The sequence below is a fragment of the Empidonax traillii genome, unplaced genomic scaffold (genome assembly GCF_003031625.1).
Source record: "Empidonax traillii isolate 1590-97213 ecotype Southwest subspecies unplaced genomic scaffold, ASM303162v1 scaffold425:size1421777, whole genome shotgun sequence".
Lineage (NCBI taxonomy): Eukaryota > Metazoa > Chordata > Aves > Passeriformes > Tyrannidae > Empidonax > Empidonax traillii.
In genome coordinates this window covers 1,326,927-1,351,378 of record NW_020955618.1, presented here as the reverse complement: position 1 = coordinate 1,351,378, position 24,452 = coordinate 1,326,927, and the positions used below count along the sequence as shown (strand labels likewise).

The window sequence follows — 24,452 nt, the reverse complement described above, 5'->3', positions numbered from 1 at the left end:
TATTTCAGTCTAGGTCTAGTCTCCTTTTCAAACATTTTTTTCTATTTTGTAAAAATGTATCTGCTGTATGTATCTGCCCTGTTTTGCAGTCATTAGCATTCCTAAATAAAGCATAAATGCTTAATCATTTTAGGGAAATACCCCAGCCAATGATTTTATTTTGTTTATGATCATGTATTTCCTGCATTTCTCTATGTGGGGTTTCAGAAATGTCTGTGGGTGGATTCACAATTGTATTATCATCCTGATGACAAACTTGTCTGGATTTTACTCTCTCCTTTTTCACTGCATCTCTGTGTAACCATTTGATTCATGTAATATTCTTACATAACAGTCCATCAATAATATACTTTTTAATAGTTCTAGGATTTTTCACCTGCAATCTTCAATCATTCATTCTTTTTATTTGGGTAACTGTGTACTCTTTAGACTTTCTCTTGAACTGTTTCTGTTTGCAAAACAGGATATTTCACCCTACTGCTGATTCACCCTTACAATGGACAGCACTGTGAAAGCCGAATCGTTAATGTTCCCTTCCTACCCACTCCTTTTTATCTCCTCTCCTTCTCTCTCCTTTCCTCCCCTCCCCTCCCCTTCCCTCCCTTTCCCTCCCTTTTTCCCTCCTCTCTTCCAGTTTGTGCTATAGCTGTGTTCAGTACTCCAGAGAAATGAAAACTGTCCAGATGTTGTTTATATACATACACCTGCCAGTTAATGAGTTAATACATGATATTTGTTTTTATAGTAGTACAAACACTCTTTAGTTGCCCCAAATATTTGCTGCTAGAAAAGACTGCAGTATTCCCAAGGCAAATAAAACTGAATTATAGCAATGAAAAATAAAAAGTGTATTTTGAAGGTTACAAAGTCAGCTACTGGAAAGTTAGAAAACCCCAGAATTGTGGGCTTTTAATGAAGTTAAATATGATGTAGTTCCATCAATTTTTCAGGATAACTTTGCCAAATTCTTAATATATAATCCTGTGCAGGGAATACAGCATTCTTCAAAATTTATTTATGTTACTCAGAGTTGAATACCTTACTATATTGCAAATATAAATCTTGTTTAGGGCACGCCAGCATTAATATTTTCATGGATTTTTATATGCAGGAAAGGTAAATGCTGGGGTTTTTTTATGCTAAGAGTGCTTTAGGTGTTCAAAGGGCAAGTCCTGAATACACCACTGTTTTTTTACATCTAGATAACTATAGATATGCATCACTTCTGATGGGCTTAGCACTTTGGCAAATCAGACCCAAGCTCTCAAATTAACCTGCAGAAAATGAGGGTGCAGTAGATAATTAGCCCATAAGTGGTATGATGGTATAAAACTTAACCACAAAAATGGATAGAATATAACTATAAAGGAGACTCTTGAGTTAACTTAGCCATGACAGCCACTGCTTTTGCAGTCACCTCCTTGCCACACCATGTTTCCATCTACAACAAGGAAAAAACAGGAGCTCTCCACTCTCTTTGTCTCCATAACCTAGATTTATCTGTAAAGCTCATTCCTAAATCACATCCTTGTAGATATATGTATATATTTTCTCATTAAAAACTCAGAGTGAAAATGTGAAAACTCTCCCTCGTGGTAGCTGTAACACAGCCCCCTTGTATTTAACTCTCAAAATAAGATGTCTTATTTTCCCATAGTCCACAATTTAGATTGCCAGTCCATTTCTTTGCAAAGCTAAAGACTCTATGGCTTCAGAATTATTTGAATCAAAGGCTTATCTTGTGGCATGCTAGCTATTCCTTCTTTTCCTTCAGTGAATGAGTTTTATGCCAGATTAGGAGGTAACCAGTTCTCACTGTGACCACATGATAGTTAGCTATAAAAGAAGGGAAAATATGGGATTGCATGACACAGATGGCAGTACAGAGAAACAGGACCACGTCTTTTGAGGCTCTGCAGTTGTACAAAGTAAGACTGCAGCTAGGAGGATGGAGCGTCTTCTCTTGGTCCCTTCTTCTCTTGATCCTCTTGCCCATCACTTTTATGCTTTCCCAGCTTCAATTTTTGATCCAAATCCCTTTCTTCTTTCCCACTGAGTCCTAGACTGCACACTGTAGGAACCATTTAAGTCCTCTTGACTTCTCCTCTCCCATGCTATAATTCCCACTCACTTCCAGTTTCACTTCTCTTCTTGGATTTCCCCTTTGAGTCATATCACAATTCCACATCTTAATCTCTACACTGAGGCAGTTGTCCATTCTGTCACATTTATCTTAAAAATCTTTGCTATTCTTACTGTCCTCTTCTCTCCTTTCCTTTGTGTACCAGATTTCATCTGGCCCATTCATCCCCAGTTTCTACTCACCTGTACCCAACCCTCTTTTTTTTCCCCTCCCTGGCTCCCACTCATGATCTCTTTGCCTATTCAGTTCCTGCCCCTGCAGACCTCTCAGCTCCTTTTTTTGTAACACAATATGAGTCCACATGCTGGTGCATGTAATAGGTGTATGTTTGGCATGGCAGTCCACATGACAGTGAATTACAATATTTGAAATGCAGGGGCAGACAAGTGGGACTTCCCCACTGTCTCAGCATGGGGTCTTGTTCAGAGATCAGGCCGCTTGGCTGTGATTGACACAGGAGGCCATGAGAGAGAGGCTGCAGTGCTGCCCATTCCAAAAGTATTAAATACACCTTGGCCTGTTCTCGAAGGCGAGAACACAAAGTGATAATCAAATGTATTAATCTCGCATCTAGTGAGTGAGATTTGAGAGGTCTGTAGCCTCTCTGTCCTACACTTACATCACTGCACTTCCCTTTGCCTGTATTCTAGCAGGAAGGGAGACGGAGAGCAGGGAACAAAAAGGCTTTTACTTTCATTGCCCTGAATACAGCCTGATCTCTATTAGCTCAGAGCTTCACTTCCAGAGAAAACAGCTGCTGAGCTAAGAGCTGGAAGCAGACCCAGTTCCAGTGGCATCTTCACGGAATTAAGCCCCAAAGGTCCAGCAGGTCATTAGAGTGTACAAAACCTCTTTTCTTGTGGGGCTTATAACCTAAATAAATTTGGACAGATTATCTTTGACACAGAGGTTAATTTGTTGACCCCATTTCAAAGTCTGATGCCACTGCTGTTTCTCAAAATCACTACAAATGTTACCACGGGTATTTTTCCTTCTCATTGTTCATAAAAAACACATAGATTGTTTTGGTTGAAATATTTCATGTGCATTTAAGCTGAAGGCAAGAATGGACTTGCAGTATTGCAACTGCAATGGTTACAGCAGAACAAAGGTATAAGCTGTTGAAAATAGCCTTTGAATGAGTAGTGTTAGGCGAGTAGCAAAGTAAGCCTTCTTCCTGCCGTCATTTATAACACATTATGTCACTGATGTTTCAGTGACAGAGAATCTGCTCTTGTCTAAGCCTGGGAGTTTAAATCCTTGTGCACATGAAAGCTACCCAGTAGAACAGGCATTTGTCCATGTGCTGCATATAGCAAAATCACACTGTGATGTGTAACATACAGTACAGATTGCAGTATATACTGTTCAAAGTTTATTTTGAGTCTTCTGCATTTTCATAAGACAAAAAAATATGATCTATATCATCTTACAACATTGGCAGTATGAAACATACACACAGTATGCATTTTGAACTGTAGCATATGTACAGAATGTTCACAATTTAAACAGGAGAAATGTAGCTGAGCATCTATCTATCTATCTATCTATCTATCTATCTATCTATCTATCTATCTATCTATCTATCTATCTATCTATCTATCTATCTATCTAACCTTACTACCATGGTATTAGGAACCTCTCTGAAATCTTTGGTGTCTTCCAACTGAAAAGCCCTCAAAGCTTACCTTATGAATTCTCTGTCCCTTCCCCCAACCCAGTAAGTATTTGCAAATGCCTTCACCTCTCTCCAGCCTGCAGTTGTTTCTAGCAGCTTTCTAATCACACAAACAGCACTTTAAGAAATTTGCTAAGCAGTCAATACTACTGTCATAGAAAAACAGCAATTACACCCCACCAGTAAGGATAACAACTGGACACAGTTGTATCCAGCTGGAAAGTAACATTATCTTTTTCCAAATATAACAGCATTTGCATTCTTTCTCCTCACTTATGACCATGCTGCAGCGATACCTCCATAAAGATCTCATGACAGCTTGAAACTGAAAATCCCTCTAAGTCTCAAAAAAATAATTTTTCGGCATGAGACCATATCACTATAAGACTAGGCCTGCACCTTCTGAAAATTAAATAATTTTCCTCTTTTGTGCTAAAGCTACATTAGAGGGAACTGTTCAGCCTCACTGTGTTTCTCCAGCTAGCTGAGATACCAATATCTACCGATACATCTATTATAATTTTAACTGATACGTTATGTGTAAATATCATCCAGTTGGATCTGCACTGACGTAATACATACTATATATAAGACACCAAACTTAAACATGCTTCGGCTTCTAGCTCTTTGAGAATCCTTTACTAATTAAGAATTCAGTCCATCCTCTTGGGCTTTTTAAAGAGTTGACACAGAACAGTACACAGCATTCTTAGGGTACTTACGACCTTTCGGGTTGTGTTCTCCGTATTTCAAAATAACACAGTCTTGCTGATGGTGTGGTGCTTTTTGGTGTGTGGGGTATGGTTTTTGCATCTGCAATTGACCTGAGACAGTAACTTTCAGCAAATATGAAAAATGTAAACTTAAAAAGGCTGTTGTAATTGCTTCACATCCTCTGCCAGAAATACAGTGATCTTCTTGGTGTTTTGATGTTTGACTGTGGATGAGGGCTTCCTCTAGCTGTGATAGCTATTTAGTTGTACATGAACAGTTATTTCTCATTAAACTGAACTGAAACACTAAATTTTCACAGCAAAGGTCACTTGTAAAATGAGTAATATTTTACTGTGTAATGCCTTACAGCACAATGCATCTCAGTCTCGAATTACTCCTTTTCCATGAATTTACTGGACTAGTAGCTAAGAAACCTCCTGGGATTCCCAAGCTGGGGATTTCAAATATAGTTCCCTGCAAAGAGCCCTACAGAACTACAAGTGCAACATCAGTTTCTCTTATGGTTTCCCTTTGTGCATCATATTGCACAGTAAGGGTTTCTGGTTTTTTTAGTCTCACAGGAGGGACAGAGAGCTGATGGTTTTAAACCACAGTGACCCAATTCTGAGAAAAATTAATGTGAGACACACTAGTTAGATTTTTGCTGATTAATACAATGGCATTTTTGAGTATTTAATTGAAATTAGTAGGAATGTTTGAGGAAGAAGACACACAGCCCTGATGACTGCAAATGGTCAGGTATGACTCAAGCTGCTGAAAATGATGAAGTCTTCTAAAGTTCAGGAAGGCTTTTAGCTAACTGGCTTTTTATCTGCTAAGATACATTTGGGACTCTACAATTTTGAGAAAATTTACAACAGGGCAAGCCAGAAGACTAAGTGTTGTACAACTTGTTTCCAAGATGAAAGGAACGTATAAACCACCAAACATTGTGAAACACATAATGCATGATAGTACATGCAGCTGAGTGAGAGAGCTACGTGAACTTTTTGTCTGTCAGCATTCAACCGAACCACGATTCCAGAAACTGAAGCATCTCACTCCTTCAGTGTGAATTTGCACTGAACGGTATCTTACACCACAGCAACCTTTTGGAGTGTACGTTGTACCAATGGCAGTGGAGCTGTAAGGTACTGCTGCTGCCTGGTATCCTGCCAGGCAGTACCAAACTACCTGGATCTCTGAGTCACTCCATCTCATCCCACTTCCTCACGCTGGGGATCTTTCCATTGCCTCAGTTTTTTGTTTCTCACCTCCTCCGCTTTTGTACTTCTTCATAACACATCAGAGGGACGGGTACAGTGGAGGACTACCCCAGATACTTCTCATATAGCACAACGTCAAAAGGCAACCTTCACTATTCATATCTCATTTATCCTATCTCAAAGTTTTATGAAGCTGGTGGGGTGTTCTCCTGCTGTTTATGCGGGCGACACACATCGGCTGTCTGTACCAAAACCGAGTAGGGGTCAACGGGATGTCAGAGTCGCTACCTGCCCAAGCCCATTCCCGTTCGCAATGGGGTCACGCCACCGCCGCTCCGCTGCACGACCCCCTCTGCGGGGCCCCGAGACCCTCCCGGGTGCCGGGAGGGCTGACGGGGATTGGAGGGCGGGGTGGACGGAGACCCCCCCGCTTCATCCCGAGACTCCGTCCTGGGACCTTTCCGCCACATCGGAGCCTTTCCCCGCTCGTCGAAGGCCGAGGCTTCCCCTCTGCCGCCGCCGGGAGGCCGCGGAGGCGGGCGGGCGCGACCCTCCCCGCGCCGGGCGCTCCCCGGGGAGGAGCCGGCCGGGTCGCACCGGGCCCGCTCGCCAAGTCCGGCTCCGAGCAGCCAAACCCAGCCCCCTGGGCTCGGGGTGGGCGGGGAGGGACGGCCGGCCGGGCGCCTCTCCTGCCGGGAGCGGGAGGACGGGCGAAACTTTCCTCCCCGGCGGCGGCGAGGCACCAGCGGCCGCCGAGGCGAGCGCCGCCAGCATGGGCCCCGACGCGCTGCCGCTCGGCACCTACGGCGGGGCGGCCGCCGCCGCTGCCCTGCTGCTCTGGGCCGTGTGCGTGCTCTGCAGGAGGAGAAGGTACCGGGGCGGGGGGCGGCCGCCGCATTCCCGCACGGCCGCGCCGGGGGAGCGGGGCCGGCGGGCGGGCGGGCGCGGCGCCGCCGAGCCGCGCATTGGGCCGCGCTATCGCCGCCCGCCCCCCGCGCGGGGACACCCTATCAGCGCCCGGCGGGCCGGGGGCGGTGGCGCCCCGGGGGGGGCGGCGATGGCGGGGCCCGGGGCTGGCCGGGGGGCCGCGGCCGCAGCTGAGCTCCCCGGGGGACGGGGGCAGCCGGGGAGGTGCGATGGGGGCGGCGGCTCCTCGCCTGACCGCGGCACGTGGGAGTCTGGTGTCGCCTCCCGTGGGTGCGTGGGAGCCCGTGCTCCGACAGGAGGTGTGCACGGGGCACACATCCAGGCTGTGAGAAGTTTGGCGCGTGTGAAAACATACGTGACCTGAGGCTTGCTGCGAACCTGAACGCGAGCTGTTCGCGGAGCAGGGCAGACCCGGGAGCCGTCCCGCGGGGCCCGAGGTGCGCGGGCCGTGCCTGCCGCCGCTGCGGGTTTGCGACATCGGCCCTCGCTGCCAGTTAGTTCTCTGTGTGATGAGGAGCTCGGGTCATGGACATTCGAGTGACTTCTGTTAGTGTATCTCACGAATTTGCCTTTAGTTTCTGTCAGCTTATACCATCCAGGGAGTCACAGAAGGCACACACGTGTTTTGGGACTCTTTAAGAACTTGCTCTCTTCTTGAGGGGAAAGAAGTATTGTCTGTTTCTGAATACCTGTTACTTTACATACTATCATTTTCACAGGTATTTATCACTTGATGAAGTGAAATGCTTGATCAAGTTTAGCCAATACTTGATACTCTTCAGTGTCTGTTCTGCAGATGATGATCCCAATATTTGAGTGGGGTCATCCCATAAGACAAACTACATGACAGAGTAGTCTGTGATGCAGCTTCATGCTTCAGCTTGGTTCGTGAATTGGATAGCTGCTGCTTAACTGGTCACTCTTCCTCATCATCATCCCTGTTGCTTATCTGACCCTCTGTAAACTGGTACTGGGAGTTAAACCAGCCAAACCCCTATTTTTTTGATAGCTTTAGTTTGCTGAAAACCTAGCTCTCTAAAGGACATCAACACAGTAAACAAAAGGGGAGCAGAAGGACATGGTCAGACCAAATGGGATTTGGTGGTGTTTTAAGGCTAAAAGCTGTTATACTGGCTCTGCCATATTATGAAATTGTGCCTGCCATTAGTTGAAATTCTAGTACAATTTCAAAAGAAATTGAATTTTTGAAAATGGAAACAGGCAAAGCTCTTGCTTGTAAAGTTTTCAGCCAGATGTGAATGGTAGGGGAAAAGGATCAAAGAACCCATTTTGAGTTATTTTTATAACCCTTGTGGCTGTAGAGTTTTTTCAAGTGCACTCTTTAGAGTCTACAGCAAAATTGTGTGGACATGTGTGCCACAGCAGAATGATATTATACAGGAGGCCTCAGCAAGAAGGCATACTAGCTTGCCTAAAAAACCAAACTTCTGTTTGATTAATAAACCACTTTAAATCCTGTGCTGTTTCTCAAAGAAGTGTACAAAGCACTAGCATACAAGCAACTGGAAATAATTAATGGATAAGCCATCAACCTCTGTATAGCACAGCTTTCAGCATAAGGGGCTGGTGTCGAGGTACTATCCTGCTTCAAGAAAATGTGCAATTAATTCTTTTTCTTTTAGCATAAAGGAAGAAAAGAAATTATACATTATCTGGAGAGGTTCCTGGGAGCAGCCCGGCTGTCTTCAACAGCCATTTCTGATCAGTAGGAAGAAAAGCTGTACTAAGCGTGCAGCAAATTAAAGGACAGGGATAGGTCTTAGTTCATGCTTCTAAGATTTGGTGCAAGTCTGTGATATCCCCTTGTTTACCTGACCCTTATCTGTGTATCCATCCCCATGTGTTCTCCATGTATCTGATTTCTTTCCCTTTCTTCTGTTTGAATCTAGCAAACCCAGGGAGGGTTTGTTAAGCAGCAGGTGGGGCTATCAGTCCCCTCAGGAATCCATTGTAAACATTTGAGAACCTGCTGACTTAGGGATTGTTGGTATATTACTGCATAAATAAATGACAAAGTCAAGGTTGTATTCCTGGATCACACCCATTTGGACAGAAACACAATATTAGTTTCGTGGTGTTTGTTGCTACTTCGCGTATGCATGTGTTTTTATATAAATTAATATATCGCTCTAATGTTATTATGCTTGTACCAGTGTGCAAACTGTATAAGGGGATTGTTTTGTTTAAGGTACCAATATAAACTTAACCAAAATAATAAAATTTGACATCTTAACCACAGCCATGCATGGGTTTCATCAGGATAGGTACAGTAATCAAGTATGTGTATATATAAATGAAAAGTCTAAGTACATAAATAAACAACACTAAGTGCTAACTTGCACCACAAAGTTTGGTATGATTGTTTTGGTAGGTGATGCTTCTGTCCTGCTCCACTGAGGCAAAGCACAACCACCTCTGTGGCTCCAAGAGTTACATGTCTAGGAGCCTGATGAGGGTTTGTATATCCCAGAGAAGAGAACTCTTAAGTCCATCACTGATGTTCCTTAAGCAGATGTTTCAGGATTTCACCTTTCTTGGTGTGAGGTGCTTCTGCTTGATTCCACTCAGGCTGAGTGCTTGTTACTGGAGAAAGATTTTGCCAGAAGAGGTGTTGATTGACTTAATCTGCCATTGCCTTTTTCTGTGGTGAAGTCGGTGTAATCTGGCATCACAAGATTTCAGGGTGAGTTCAGTACTGGTTTTCTTCTTAAAGTATTTAGATCTGCTCTTTAGAGACAAGGTAGAAAGGAAGAGGAATTTCCTTTTGTGTAAGTGTTTATCATTTGAGTGCTTATGGCGGTAATAACACAAAGGAAACTAATTGGAGTCTTTGCCAGGTTTTGTATCACAGATGGTGAAGAAACAGAAGAACAAAAGTTTTCATAATCACAGAAAAATTTATTTTGAGTTAAACTTCTATGTCAGATGAGCCTCAGTGTGTTCTGCATGCAGCAGAGGGATCTCCCTCTTACTGGTTAATGAAGAAAAGCCTATATAGGCTGTTTGCTGGGGAATGTCGTTTCCTCAGAGAGTGCTTCTTTTTGCTGCTGTACAAAAGTATTTCTGCTGTGGCAAAACCTGATGACTTCCTAGCCTGGACACCGCACAGATTATTCTCTTTTATCCTCATAAAAAATCTTAAGTCATCCCCAGATTTATGTGGGGTCTTTTTTGGTATTTTCAAACTGTTTCCCAACTAGCTGTGCATGGTCTCATGGCAGGTGAAGCCAACTCCTGCTTATCTTCCAGCAGTGATGCTGCCCAAGTCAGTGAAGGGCCCTGGAGATCCACAGGGGCTGTCTTCTACTGACTCGATAGTTGTGGTACTATTCCACTTCTTCTTGCTCAAGTTGATGCTTTTATTTGGCTGCATTTTTTTTACTGTGTGTCCGTGACTGAAAATGATCACAGATTGTAACAAAAAATTTGTGGACAAGGCTGGGGTATTCTTTGACTCCCCTCCTTGCAAGGCAGACGCTGCAGGTTACTTGGAAGAGGAAGAGGGTCAGACTGTGGCCACAAATTAAAACCACTGTCTTTGGGAAAGGGAACGGTGGAGAGAAGGGGAAAAGAGATTGTTGTGTCTGTACTTATCTATTGACATTGGGTCCATCTCCTGAGGTTTGAATCCCAAAGTTTTTCAGATAAAGAAAATACAGACCAAACCTGGAAATCCTCATCAGAGCTTTATAACTGCTTAGAAGGTTAACGCACATCCGATGTGAGCTACATCAGACAAAGGGTTTGTAAAATGTATTCCCTCTGTAATTCTATGGCTTTAACAATGGAAGAGAGTAGATTTAGATTACATATTAGGAAGAAATTCTTTACAGTGAGGGTGGTGAGATAGTGGAAGATGTTGCCCAGAGAAGTTGTGAATGCCTCATTCCTGGAAGTGTTCAAGGCCAGGTTGGAACCCCTTTGGTCTGGTGGAAGGTATCCCAGCCCATGGCAGGGGATTGGAACTAGATGGTCCTTAAGGTCTCTTCCAACCCAAACCAGTTGTTATAAATGGTTTTCACGGTCAGGATTGCTTGTGAGGAATGATACGATACGTGGTGCATCTCTGTGTGGGTTTTACTGTACAGCAATATAGGAATTTCCGTGCTGTGTTAGATGGGACGTTTACATTCTAATATGTTGTTTCTGCAATGCATCACAATGGGGTACTAAAAAAAACCAAACAACTTAAGCAGTATAATTGTAGATTAAAGTCAATATAAGAAGAATTATATTTCTCAGAAAGGATTTTGCTGTGACCTGAGTTACGGATTTAAAACCTTGTTGGAGCAAAGTGCCTTTCATTTTTCCCTTTTATTCTATTCTCTAAAATACCTCCAATCTATACAATCACATTCATCTAAGATACTTTTTCCCAAAATTGCTCTCTTGAACCCAGACAGATATTGTTGAAAAGAGTATAGATTTCGTCTTTGCCTTCAAGAACATCTTATCCTTCTCTGTGACAAGCTGTGAGCTTGCTAACAGCTCTCTTACCAAGTGAATTGTAGTTCACAAGATGTCATCAGCCTGTCTTTTTTACCACTTCTGCTAATTTAGGCAATATGTTAAGGTAGTTTTCAGTTGGAGGGAACATCAGGAAGGACAGATACAAGGATACCAGAAAAATCTGGCCTCTTCCTTCTTACCTTGGCTTTCTACAGAGGCCTTTTCCTCCGTCCTTTTGGTTGGAGTTCTAGGGAGTGCCTGCGTTTTCATGACCTCCTTTTGTTTACTGTTGTTGTCCGCTCTGAAAAGGACTGGAGACTGAAGCTGTTTAAGGCAGAAAAGTAACAGTTCTGTTTCTTAAGTAGCCTTAGAAAACCTTTCTTTCTCACCATCACACTTGGATTTTCTGTCAACTGTTCACTGCTGTGCCAAGATGTGGTGGAAGCTTATTTCTTTGCTTGCTTCTTCTGGTCAGAGCTTAAGTGAAGGTAGAATAAATGAAGTAAACAAAATCATAACCTTCTCAAGATGTACAAGACTCCCTTCACTGGCTTTTGGTTTTTCTTATGGCACTAATAGACCTGGAGAGTTATTATGTCATGGGTCTTGCACAGTAGCATGTCTCAAGACAGGTTTTTCTTTTTATTTTTTCAGTGCTGCTTCTCATCCTTCTGATGTGTAGTCTGGGTATCATGTACATTTTGGGCTCTGCTTCCTACTAAAGCTTTGAAGATGGCACTGAAGATGAGTCATCTAAAAGATTAGACCTCTTTTAGCAGATAATGAACTTTCCCAATAATCTATGATTTACAGTATTCTTTGCTTAAGGTACACTGCCACCTAGCAACAGTTTCCCTTCCCTCCCAGTTTGCTTGACCTACTTTGTTGGGGGTTGTTCAGCTTTGTAGTTTGTACCTGGTCTGGTCTTGATTAGTATCCAGAACCCATCAGTAGATGCCATCATGGTAAATGTATGTGTGTGTGGGGTGGAGATATTTTTAGTGGCAATAAGAACTGCTAGCTTCAGGTTTCTCACTGTAATACAATAGTTTTTACTTTTATGGTGTTTTTTCCTTACAGTGTTTTTTTCGAAAAGGCCTCTAATATTTTTTTTTTTCTCTTGGAATGCTTGATTTTGCTTACTTTTGTTCTTTATTTTTTGAAGCAAATAAAATTAAAGGGTGAGAGCTAAAGGAATATGCTTTCAGCTCTTTTTATTATTCCAGTGCAACATGAAGCATGGAGTGTCCATCTAGGGCACTGTGTACAAATGTACAGAGCTTACGGAAAGTTCTGAACGATTAACCCTTCTGCTCCTTCTCCAAGCTGATAGTCTTTGAGGTATGAATGAGGACAACCCAAGTGAATACAGAGTGCTTCAAAAATTATATTCATGCTCACCACTATATTTAGAGGAGGAAAGAAAGCACACTGGTTGACAAATCTTAGCGGAAACGTTACATGTAAAGGCTGGTGTGAAGGAAAACACAAAGGGGCAGATCCTAAACCTGTTATCCTCTTACAAAAGATATTAACTACTTCTCCTTTAAGCATGATGGTGAAATTTTCCATGTGATGTGTTTTAATCATTGGTGATGTAACCAGGGAACTACATCATCAGGTGACTGATTGGAGTCCTGACCCACAAATCTATCTGGGCCTTAGCTCCCCCAGCAAGTGGGATGCAGAGATTTGGATGAGTCCCAGGCTTGCAGTCTTGCTTGTGGGCTCCCCCTCAGTTCCCCTGCTGTAAATTGGAGGTCAGTGTGATCTCTTGATTTACGGCTAACGCAGACGAATGCTTCGCTGGGCACTCACAGAGTTGTCAGAGAAGCTGAAAAAAATTCTTCCCTGGTATAGCCACTCAACGTGTGCTAAGGAACTGTTACCTGTCTATTCCCTTTCTCCTGTATTGCTTGTAGCAAGCGTGGGTAGAGCCCTTCTCAAATCTTCGTTTGCGAAGCCTAGCCTTGAGTATGCTGAAATATAAGCTGTAGGTGCTGTATTTGTGTAATATTCAGCTTGTTGAATCGTGTCAGCCACTTTAGTGTTTTGCTCAGTTACATGAATTATGGTCCCAAAAAAATTGTTTGGGTTTTTTGTTTGGTTTGGGGTTTGTTTTTGTTGTTTGTTGGTTTGGTTTTTGTTTGTTTGGGTTGGTTTCTTGTTTTTATTTTTTAAGTAAGTCAAATGTTTTGATTAAGAATTTGGTCAGGACTTGTTTTAGTAAAGTAAGATAACTGTTCTCAGTACTCCATCTAGTCACTTATTTAACTTCGTGCATCGTAATTCCAGGGAGTGAGGGAAATACAGAAGCTAAAAGAAACAGCATAAGTGCAATGTTAATACACTATATGAAGTTAAGGAAAATCTCACTGTTAAGTTGGCAGTCTTTTTCTCTTTTATCCAAGTTTTATAATCTCCTTGGTAGTGGAGCCAGGCTTGGAACACATTTTCCTGACTTCTAGTTTTGTGCTTTAACTTGCTGCCTTTCCTTTCCAAGACACTTACCATATATGTATGACATTATAGCTGTCTGGTAAACTAACTTTTTCAACCATGAGGCAGATTTTGAATTCTGATTTAAAACTTCAGTAGTGTTCTTTTTCTTTCCCCACCGTTTACTGATCCTTCTACAAGAAGCGTGTAGGTTTTTAGGCTAATATCCATTTGCATGCCGTCTGGGAGAATTTTGGCTGACTGAGAGTCCCATAAAACAAAAGTTTCCTCTTTACAAACCACATGGAGCTTGGCTGTAGATATTCAGTCCCTTTCTCCACAAACTGTTTTTAATGGTGCCAGATTCTTCTGTTTCTTCTCCTTGTTTGGCACATGTCAGGAAAAAAAAAATCTTGGCTCTTGTATAGAACATATCTTGTTTCCTCTTAACTGCTCGTACTTTCTATTCGTAATTCAAATCAGCAGAAAAATGCTATGGTTGTGCTTCTCGAGATTTAATCTTGTAGTTCCTAAGCAATTTTCCAGTGTTCTTAAAAACATAGTGCTCTCTCATACTGTAGGCCTAGTGGTAGGAGGTTCTAGCTGAATGCAGCAGATATGTCTCTGTTGATTTTGGAGAGTATGTGTGGAGTCCTGACCGAGTAGCCTGCTCAAGCACTGTGGAGGCACGTGAAGAAAGAACAGACGAGCAAAGTGAAGCTAAAATGGGATTTTAAAGGAGTATCCTCTCCACCACCCAGCTGTGCCTTTCTGGCACTACAGTGAAAACCTGGACTGCAGCATGGCACCTCCTAGGCTCATTTCCATAGTGGGAAGTTGAAGAGTCTCCTTCCTGGCCCATGGCATCCCAGGGACCTAGCAGAGAGCATGTTTGTCACAAGCTACCTATTTTCCTTGCTGACAAGCGTTCCTCTGCACCCACTGATCTCTGATTTGTAAGAGTCAACCTGCTTCTGATGTCTAAGGCAGAGAGCAGCAGCCCTGCTAAGTGTGATTGTCTGTCTGCTTTATTGTGGCTCCCCAGAAAAATCAGCAAATTACTTAGTCACCTGCACTTTCCTTATCCCATTGCCTTGCTTTCATAAGACACTTCCCAGATTTCTCCGAAATTGGCATTGCAAACTCTTATGTCACTTGCCTTGCCTAAAAAGATTGAACAAAATTAGAAATTTTTGAATGATATATTGAAAAAACGATCATAGAAAATTGATGCATTTTCATTACTTTTAAAAGTGATATAGTATTTAGAAAAAAATTATGTCATTTCAGCACTGTGTGAGAATGGAAGTTTTGCAATTATTAGCTCTAGCAGCTCTGTTTTGTTAAAAAAAAACAAAACAAAACAAACCAAAAACCCCACAAAAACAAACAAACAAACAAAAAACCACACCAAACCCAGAAAGGAACCCATATATTCCTTAACAACAGGAACTACTGCTGTTCAAGCACAGTAGACAGAACTTATGAAGAACTGGTGATTAAGGTTAAGTTTCTGTGAAGTCTGTATTTCAGTCTTTTTGTACTCCTGCTTTCCCTTTGTATGTATGCCAGCAGAAGGGTGGATCTGCCCCTTTGTCACAATGTAATTCTGTAGTCTCTGAAGGCTTTAGAGAGATGGTCTCTAACTTTATATTAGGGTCCCAAGGAAAACCACCCTGTTTTTAGAAGCTCTCATTTAATCTGGTTAACCAAAGAAGGATGCTTACTGAAGGAAAGACAATTGGTAGTATCTCCTCAGAGAAAATTTGAGTTATTTCCATTCCTGGTCCATTCACCTGATCCCACAGTAGTGTTCAGTCATGGCTTCCCTAGCTGGAAAGTACTGCTCCATGCTTTCCTCTTCATAGCTGGCATGGTTTTTTAGGCTACAATAGCTCCTCTTCAGAGCTTCTGGCGTGTGGTAGATCATAGCCACCCTAATTCTCTCCAGCTGGTTTTTCAGCATGAGAAGCTTTGGTAGTTGCATTTGGGAAGCTTCTCTGTAAACAGCTCAAACAGTGGACTGATGACAAGGCATAATTTTTTCCTTCAGTTGTTCAGGAATTGATCTGCGATATTTACTCAGCTGACTTATCTTCAGTAAGACAGAAAAAACCTCCCTGGAAGATTTACTTTTGGTTTGGTGGGTACCAGTATTTGTAAAATGTTTCCAGTGCATTGTGTGTTTCTTCCATATTCCTTTAGAAAACTTCTGTTATTCTGTTGGATGGTATTTTTTTCACATTTTAAAAAGATTTCAAGATGACTAGGTTAGTTTTCAGCGTGGTAACTGTTTTGCTTAAATAGCAAATTTCCAAGACCTACAGCTGGGGGTGAGGCGTGTTGCCAGAGCCCGTGCTGCAATGTTCCTCTGTGATTCCCGTTTAAAAAGTAGCAGCTGTGTAGCTGTGTGGGAAGTGAAAATGTCTCTCAGTTCAGAAGTCATCCAAAAACCAATTGTAAAACATGATGAAACAACTGAATTGATATTTGGGAGGAAAAATGAAAGTACTGGGAGGACAGGCTTGTATGTGGTGTTCTTTTTAACCTTAAATGCATGCCTGAAAGATTCTGATTCAACAGCAGTAGGACTTAAGTGTGTGTATCTGATGACAAAATTGTGCTTATAGTGCGCTACACAAAAGATGTTTAGGCCTTTCAGTAACAGTTGCCATCAGAGCATATTTGACTGATGAAGGTTCATTTCCAGGCCCTGGAACAAGTGCAGTAAGCTGAGTTCAGAGCCTGGGCTCCTTCAGAGGACCAGATGAGGGAAACTTGAAGTTTGTGTACTAGCAGCTTGCACGTAATATTCTTTAAAGCCAGGTTAAATTATTTGTCGCCGTTAAGGAGCGACACAGAACTGTTCACAGCAGGACTGGAGAGGTTTCCCCTGTATGACAGTGTTCAGTGGCTTGGGAAACAGCTGCTTGCGCAGTGTCTGGTTTTGTGGATGAACAGACAGCTCAATTTCTGGCATTGCTGCTTTAAGATACAAAAATGATAATTAAGCTTCAAAGAAATCTTGCATATGTGAATGAGTCAGAATTATTTTTTCCTCTATAAGGTGTTTAGTTTCTTGCATCTTATATAGTGAAAACACTGGTAGATCCTACTTGGTATTACCATGTTATGAGTGGAAGGATTTTTTCTATAACCTTTAGACTTCCTCAGATAGAACCCCATCAGCTATAATAAATTTAGAGCCTTAAAAACCTGTTGTTATGAAGACTTTAAAATAAAACTGTGCAGGCTGTGGCTGTTCAGTGGTAAGAAGCTAAAATAAGACAATGCTGAGATATGTTGGGCTGAAAAGAAAGTTTTGATTTCCTGGCTTCATGATCTTCTCTGCAGAAGGAAACCTTTGTGTTTCTCTCTCGGGAACAAAAGTCCAATAAAGCACTGTTGTTGTGACCTATCCAGTCTCACCTCCCTCTTAGTTTAGGCCATTGCAATGTCTCCTGCATTAGTTACATTAAAAGGTGCTTGAACGTAGTTGTACTTAAAATTGTGCATGGCAAGTGTCCTACCTTTGGTTTATTTTTTCCCCTTGAGGGGTAAATAGCCTAGTGCTAATCCAGTAGGTTGTTCTTACTACCCTGTTTTCACTTTCAGAAAGGGGGTTGGATTCAGTCTCATTAGTGGATGCCTATGTCCTTTTGAACATTGAAAAGATTCAATTAAAAGTGATGAAAGTTATCCCATGATGTCATCCAGAACAAACAAACAAGGGAATCTCCTGTTCCTGCTGTTCCAAATGAATACTTGCTTAAAGGCATAGGCAAGCTCATGTGATGCATCTTTGCTTGTGCCTTGATGGCAATTCAGTATAGACTGAAGCAACTTGCTTTTATGCTTTCTTCCCACCCCAAGAATATTAGAGTGGACTGATGTGTGTGCACTGGCTGCTTCTGCTCTGTAACGTCTGCATTGCATGCTTGCTTGCTTGTTTTGGTAAGAAGATCAACCAGTTTTTTTAACCAGGACTATGAAAATCAGAGATAATTCAGATGGGAGTAGATGAACTAATGCTTCATTTTTTTTTTTTTGCTTAGACATAAAAAAAAAGTCTTGTTTTTGTTTTGCACAATATTTCATCATATCTTGTTATTAATAATACCTCTGAGACCATTGCTTAGGAGTCAGGCATATGTGTGATCTCATGCCTCTAAATTGTTTTGCAGCAGCTCCACAGTCTCAAATGCACTGCATACAGTAGAAATATGAGGCATAAAGCAACTTCAACTGCAGTGATACAATTTTCTTTCATCAGATGAAAGCCCAGGAAGATTTTTCTTGTAATTGTTTTCAGCAGAAGTGTAATGTGCTGATTTGGAACATCAGTTAGTATCTGTCATCAGATCCTCTGAAGAAACCCTCCAGTGTGCATATAGTTGTAACTTTGTAGGTAATTGGTGGTGTTAGAAATGTCCTACATATATATGGTTTTAATCCCTTGGTTGTTGCATTGAAGAGTGCATACCAGGCTCAGATCTCAGGGAATGACTGCAGGTTGGGGATTACTGGAAGATGGAAATTGACTTGTGTGCTGTGATGATGGTGGCTTCTAAAGTGAAGGCTGCCCTAGAATTCACACATGTGCAGGACATTGTCACCTCCCCATAGCTTTTTTTTGAATGGGCAGAACCCAAGGCTCTGGGTGACGAAATCCCTGCTCTTGCCACCGGTAGCCATTTGTACCTCTGGTATCCTGTTTAGTCCCAGGTGCATTGATCAGTTACAGCTAGAGCTTACACTCCGCTGTATCAGATGCTTCTTTTTACATTCTGTGACAAGTATCAAATCATCTCCTTAAAGGCAGCGAGGTACTGCTCATGGCAGTCAGTTAATTTCTCAAGATTGTGGAAGGGACAGATTGGCTAATTGCCTGCCAAGGTATGACTTTTACTGTCAAGACAGTATGGAATAACAGAAATCATAGAATCGTAGAATGGTTTGGGTTGGAAGGGGCCTTAGAGATCATCTAGTTCCAACCCCCCTGCCATAGGCAGGGACATCTTTCATTAGACCAAAGGCCTCATCCAACCTGGCCTTGAACACTTCCAGGGATGGAGTGTCCACAACTCCCTTACGCAGTCTGTTCCAGTGGACACCTCTTCATTTTCCAAGGTTGGGCTGGTCAAAGCAGCCTCAATAAATATGACTTTACCTGCTAAATTTCTCAAAACTGCTCTGTATATGGAAAGCAATCAGCACAGTTAGGTTCTGTCATACAGGTAAGGTCCTTAGGCCCTTTTGCAATCTGTTGGTAATTGTTACAACCTGACTGTAGAGTTTTCCTGGTGCTTAGCACTAGATTTATGTCACTAAAGGATAAAGTCTGTATTTATCACTCCTCACTTTTTCAGCAGGTTTTATGTTTTGTATCGTTCATTTTTTCTGCTAGATATTAGAGTGCTTTTTTTTAGCTTTTTCACCGTTCACAAAATTCACTGTGCTGCACAGTAACTGTCCTCATGAATTCCCATTGCTATGCTCAGCAGGTAAGCTGGGCTAATGAGACCCTTCTTTTTTCATTTGAGTGGGTTTTGCTAATTGCTTTTATCACACCGGAACCTGTAAAGGGATTTTCTGTAGACAAAATGACAACAAAAAAATGAAGCGCTTTTGTTGGTAAGTCACCTGGCAATTCCTCATGGATCCTCAACGGATCTGTCAACAAACGTGAGTGACTCTTAAACATCCAATGCCTTTAATTGTCCTTTATTTCCCCTCTATTCTCCTTGTGTGAGATTTCTCATTTGATGGAGTGAAACCTAGAAGCAGGTTTTGATGGAGTGCATCTCCAGTCAGCAGTAGGGAAAACAAAAGAATGAAATTAAGGTGGTCAACAACCATCAGGAAGAGAAATTTCATCTAGTCTCCTGCCCTGGCCTGTGGTTGTTGCTGGTCTCTTGCCGTCCCAGTTCATATTTGTATATTGTTTCTTCCATAACAGCTCAGCTCATGTGAGACCCCTATCACTGCTGCAGTCCTAAGGGATAGAGACTTCAACACTTACCCTTCACAAAGGCGTATGCTCCCCCACATATCCGTTTGTATCCATCTTCTGCTCCAAGTCTTGCTCACTACACTGATCATCAACCTAAGCACTCACCTTTCCCAGAATCATATAATTTTTTTTCAGCATGAGGATGATATAAGGTTTTGTGACGTTTCTGAGAAAATATGATTGAATGAATCTCAAGCCTTAGGAATGAGATGGCAAATGTTAGTTAGGAGGAAACAGCCTCCATGAGTCCTGGGTAGACCTGTGCTCTGGCTTTTGAAGGAAATTTACATTGCACCTTAGTGGAATTTCCTGAACATTAAATTTGTGATTATTGATGTTTACAAACTTCACTGGGTTTGTGTTAAGTCAGGATATGTTTGGATTTTTTTTGTGTGTGTGTCTAACTTGAAGCTTTGCCCTTGGGCTACAATGCAATCCTTTCTTATCTTAGACTTGGTGGAAAGTAACTTGAGAGCTTCTTGCCTTTCCTGCCACACCTGCCTTCTGCAAGACTCCCTCCTTCACCCAGAGAAGGAATTGGAGCCATCACTATTCTCTTCATTTATATAATTCTGTCATTGCCTTGACATCAGCGTAATCTTCTTGACTGGCTGATCAAACTGATTTTCAACAGTTTTAGACAGGGTAAAAAATTAGTGCATTTAAGTCTTCCTTGATTTTTTCAAGCAGTTTCTCTGTCATTCAGTCTAGCATTTTCTTTCTTTATCTCAAGTCCCTTTTGATTTTTTTTTCTGTGCTTATCTTATTCCTTATAAAATATCTACTACAGCTGGTATTTTCTAACCTTTAGACCTGTAATTCTCCTAATCTCGTGTCAAAGCAGTTAACAAGTGATAACAGACCCTTATCAGACTTTGTATTATTTCAGTGTTCAGCATGACTTTTTGGCTTTACTGTAGACATTTGAGATTTTCCACAGATTTCAGCGAGCCTAGGATTTTTTTATTTTATATATTTGTTCACAGCATACAGGTTCAATGGTAGCTGCAGCTTTATCATACAGGGAAATGAAATAATCTCTTTTGTAAGTGATGTGTGTAGATTTAGCACTTTTGTGGCTCATAGCGCATCCGTAACAATGAAATACTATTGCAGTAAGAAAATCTGTTCCAAATCACAGCAAATCCAGCTGCTGTGGGCTTTCGAAAAGGGAACAGTGCTTTGGTTTGTGGTCCTGTTTCCACCTTGAAACAGCTTTGGATTTTGTTACAGAGAGAGATTTGCGTTTTTACTTTGCAGGATGAAAATACCCAATAGTTAAGGGTACTTTTGGGAGAGCTGCAGAGACTGGATTTCTCAGGGACATTTTAAAAACCAACAAAGTTTTACCAACCTGGCTACATTAGGTGGGCTTGTGATTTGTCCCTTTCCACCACATCTGTGCCTGCAGAAGCCCCCCAGCAGTGGCAGCAGCACTTGGGGACAGAGGGGACGTCATAGCTCTTTCTGGTTTTGTGTCTTCAAGACATGTTTGCTTACAAGGAATTTACTCACATTAGGGCAGACCCGGCCATACAGGAAGGAGTGGAAATCTTGATGCTAAAGACATCCAGCCTGACCATGCATGACTTCTTTGCAGGACCTCATCTTCACCATCTCTTTGTCCTTGCATGGTGACTTAACTTCACCACGTAGAGGATAATACTTGCAAGTTTAGTTGGGGTTCATAGAAGTTCCCTTGTGTTCTGATTCACTGAATTGCTGAAGTGATGGCTCTTTTTAAGCCTTTGAATCACTTCTGGATTTAGTGGGACTTGAGCTTCTAAGTGGACAGATCAGCACTTTAATGCTGAGTCAAATGTGGATTTCTGGTTTGATGGTATGATACAGAATATACAGTAGTATTTCCTCTCCTTAGTGCTACTAGTTCCTAGGGGAAAATGTGGTTCTAATTTTTTATTTTGAACAGAATTTCGGAGTTCATAGAGAATGAGACCACTTCTTGTTGGTACTTAAAAATAACACTTTTACTTCCATTTACACAGCCATGCTGGATGATAGTTTACAGGGTTTTAGGTTTCCTTTTATATGCAATACTACATATGTTTGAACTGATGGATTGCATGGAAGTACAATGGCCTAATGGCCCTGATCACAAGGCAACCTTTTCTCTTATTCCTAAAACTGTGAAGCAGTGACTTGTCTCTCAAACTCCTTTCCGGGGCTGTAATGCTAGCAGCTGCCTGTGGCTAGACAGTTGGCAAATGTGCTGTCTTCTGCTAAACCCACCCCTTATTTTTCTTTCTATAAGCTGGCACACTTGTGCAACCATATTCACTAACGAGTCTGATCTGGTGTTTCCCAGTGGGATACTAACCTTTCAAAAGCAGTCTGAAGCTTATTCTCCTTTCATGAAAAGTATGGGGAGGTGTAATTCTGTTGCCTTACATAGAACAAAAGTACTCTGTTTCAGTGGTTGAGAAGGCCGAAGCCTTTAGAGCCTTTTCTCAATTGTAAGCAGTAAGATGCAGAACACAGTCAAGGACTTCCGTCATCCAACTGGGGACTTCATCGTATGTGAATTTTCTCTAATCATGGGGAGGAAATTAATAACACAGTTGCTAAGTGTCGCAAAGTCACTTTTGAGCCATGAAGATTTTCTGACATTATCTGTTATTTTGAGCATGTAGAAACAGAGAAAACTTCTTTAACAAAATCCATCCTGAGTTTGTGAGAGCTTCCCACAAGAAGCTGTTCATGTAGCTCTCAGCTGCTCCATTTGTTACCACTGAATTTTTAAGAATTTTTTCTGGTCACTTTAGTACAAGGTAGTTCCTTCTAGTAGGGACAAAAGTGTGTGGGTGGTAAAAATAATGGGTTTTTTCCACTGTGAAATCTGCTTGTGTTTCAGTGCATTTCTTCCCACAGAAACCAGCTGTGGTGGGAGAAGGTGGGGGGAATCCTAGCGTAGTCTCTGGTGAGTGATAGGACTCTCCAGTCAGTGTCTGGGAAGCTGTCTTTATCCTACCCTGCAGACAGAGCCACACTGAGCTTAATTCTTTTTTTTGAAAGAAAGGACATTTGCTGCATCAGTAATCATATTTATGACATTGCAATCATGAGGAGTGTAAGTCGTCTGCTCTATTTTTCCTCAGTATCAGGAGTATCACTTCTCATAATCCTGATGCTCAACTCTGAACTGGCAGCTGCTTCTTCGGCTTTAAAATAATTCCTTTCTTAGGCAGTTCTTCCTAAATTAATGAGGACTGTAAGTAAATGGGAAGATAACTCCAGGTGTATGATGAGGAAGGTGTAGGGTAGGTAGTTTAGTTGGGATATAATATGTGGTAAAACTTCTTGAAACAAAGAGAGCTCATGAGAAGAGAATGGTGGATTGAAAACCCCAGCTATCCTTTAATTACTACCAGACTCAAACACTCCTGTAGTCTTAGCATGCTAACTAAGCACAAGTGAAACATTATGGTTGCTTATAAATAAGTGATTTTCCTTTAACTCTGGTTTGAGTCCTGAAGATACAATTTTAGGTGCTTATTTTGATCTAAGTGCTATGTTCATTTACCTGTACTGTCTTGTGTCAAAAATATTGATAAATATTTAATGATATTTATCTTTTAAATGATATCAATACATAGGTCTTGTCAGCTTACAGCTTTATGACAATAACTTCTAAAAGAAAAAGATCTTGTTTTCTCTTAAAACTGATTTCCATTGGTTGTCATTTTCTTCAGTGTCAATTACCATTTGTTATCAGTTCAGACACTTACAGATCTTCATGTGAAACTGGAAGCAAGTCCAACTTCTTTAAAATGAGTTTATTTCTTATTAATGTGTTGAAATGAATGTGTTTTCAGAGTTCACATTTGATCTCAGCTTGCATTTTTCCTTTTTTTTTTTTTTTTTCTTAAACCAAAAAGCATATTAGGGGAACCAAACTGTTAGCAGTCTGGCTTTTTTTAGATTTGTGCTTTGACTCCCTAGCATGACTGTGGTGCTGCAGCTTTGGCAGTGCTGGAATCCCACTATATGTGTGCTGTACTGATGATCTCTAAATCGTGTCATCTGTGGTTGAGTGTGATGGTTCTTGGTACCAGAAGGTCATCTTCACTTGGGACTCAAATCACTTTTACTTCAACAAGACCACTGAAATTATAATGCTGAGTGTTCACCACTAAATTTCATGGCAAAATTCAGTTTATTATTGCACAGTCCTATGGTGTTGCCGGAACCTTTAACCTCCTCTTACAGGCTGATTAGTCAGGAGTTCAGTGGGCAGTTAGTCCACACTTGGGATTCCACACTTTGTGTCATCTGCCGTGTTTCTCAGCGTTATGTGTGAGAGCACTGGACATACACCTCTCCCTCGACAGCCTAGCGAGTTCCTCACTCTCGTGCTAGTGCCAGGGGTGCTGTGAGGATCCAGCCTGGTTTTTATGTCCTTTGCACCATTCTTGGACTGATGGACTTCACTGAAGTCGCCCATTTACAACAGGAATTAGGATGATGTGCAGTGTATCTGGCTCCTGCGGAACAGAGAGTGCCTCCCTTGTTCAGCAGGGACCATCCTGTTATACAAGGAAGTTTTGTTAATTTTTTTCTGAGTAATTAGAAATTTATCAGGGTGGAACTCATGTACAATATATGATCACTTGGATTTTCTCATGGATGAAAAGTAAAGGCTCTCTCATAAGCAGAAGAAATAGAAGATGATTGATATAGTATTAAGAATACAGTCATTTTATCTTGGCTTATTAAAAGTGATGACTGCGATAATTAATACTTTTTTATATAAGAAAGAATATGGAACAAAGACCTTCAGGCAACTTGTTTGTAATTCCCTTAACTGTACTCTGCCTCTCAAAA

The 24,452-nt window shown here is 41.6% G+C and overlaps 1 protein-coding gene across 1 annotated transcript in view; it reads left to right on the top strand.

Moving 5' to 3' along the window:
* Positions 1-6,518: 6,518 nt before the first annotated feature.
* Positions 6,519-24,452, top strand: part of LOC114062632 (25-hydroxycholesterol 7-alpha-hydroxylase) — a 128,388-nt gene continuing 110,454 nt past the window's right edge. The window contains exon 1 of the mRNA XM_027894321.1: positions 6,519-6,631. Within this exon, the coding sequence (XP_027750122.1) occupies positions 6,534-6,631 (98 nt within the window). The 5' untranslated portion in view covers positions 6,519-6,533. The remainder of the gene's footprint in view (positions 6,632-24,452) is intronic.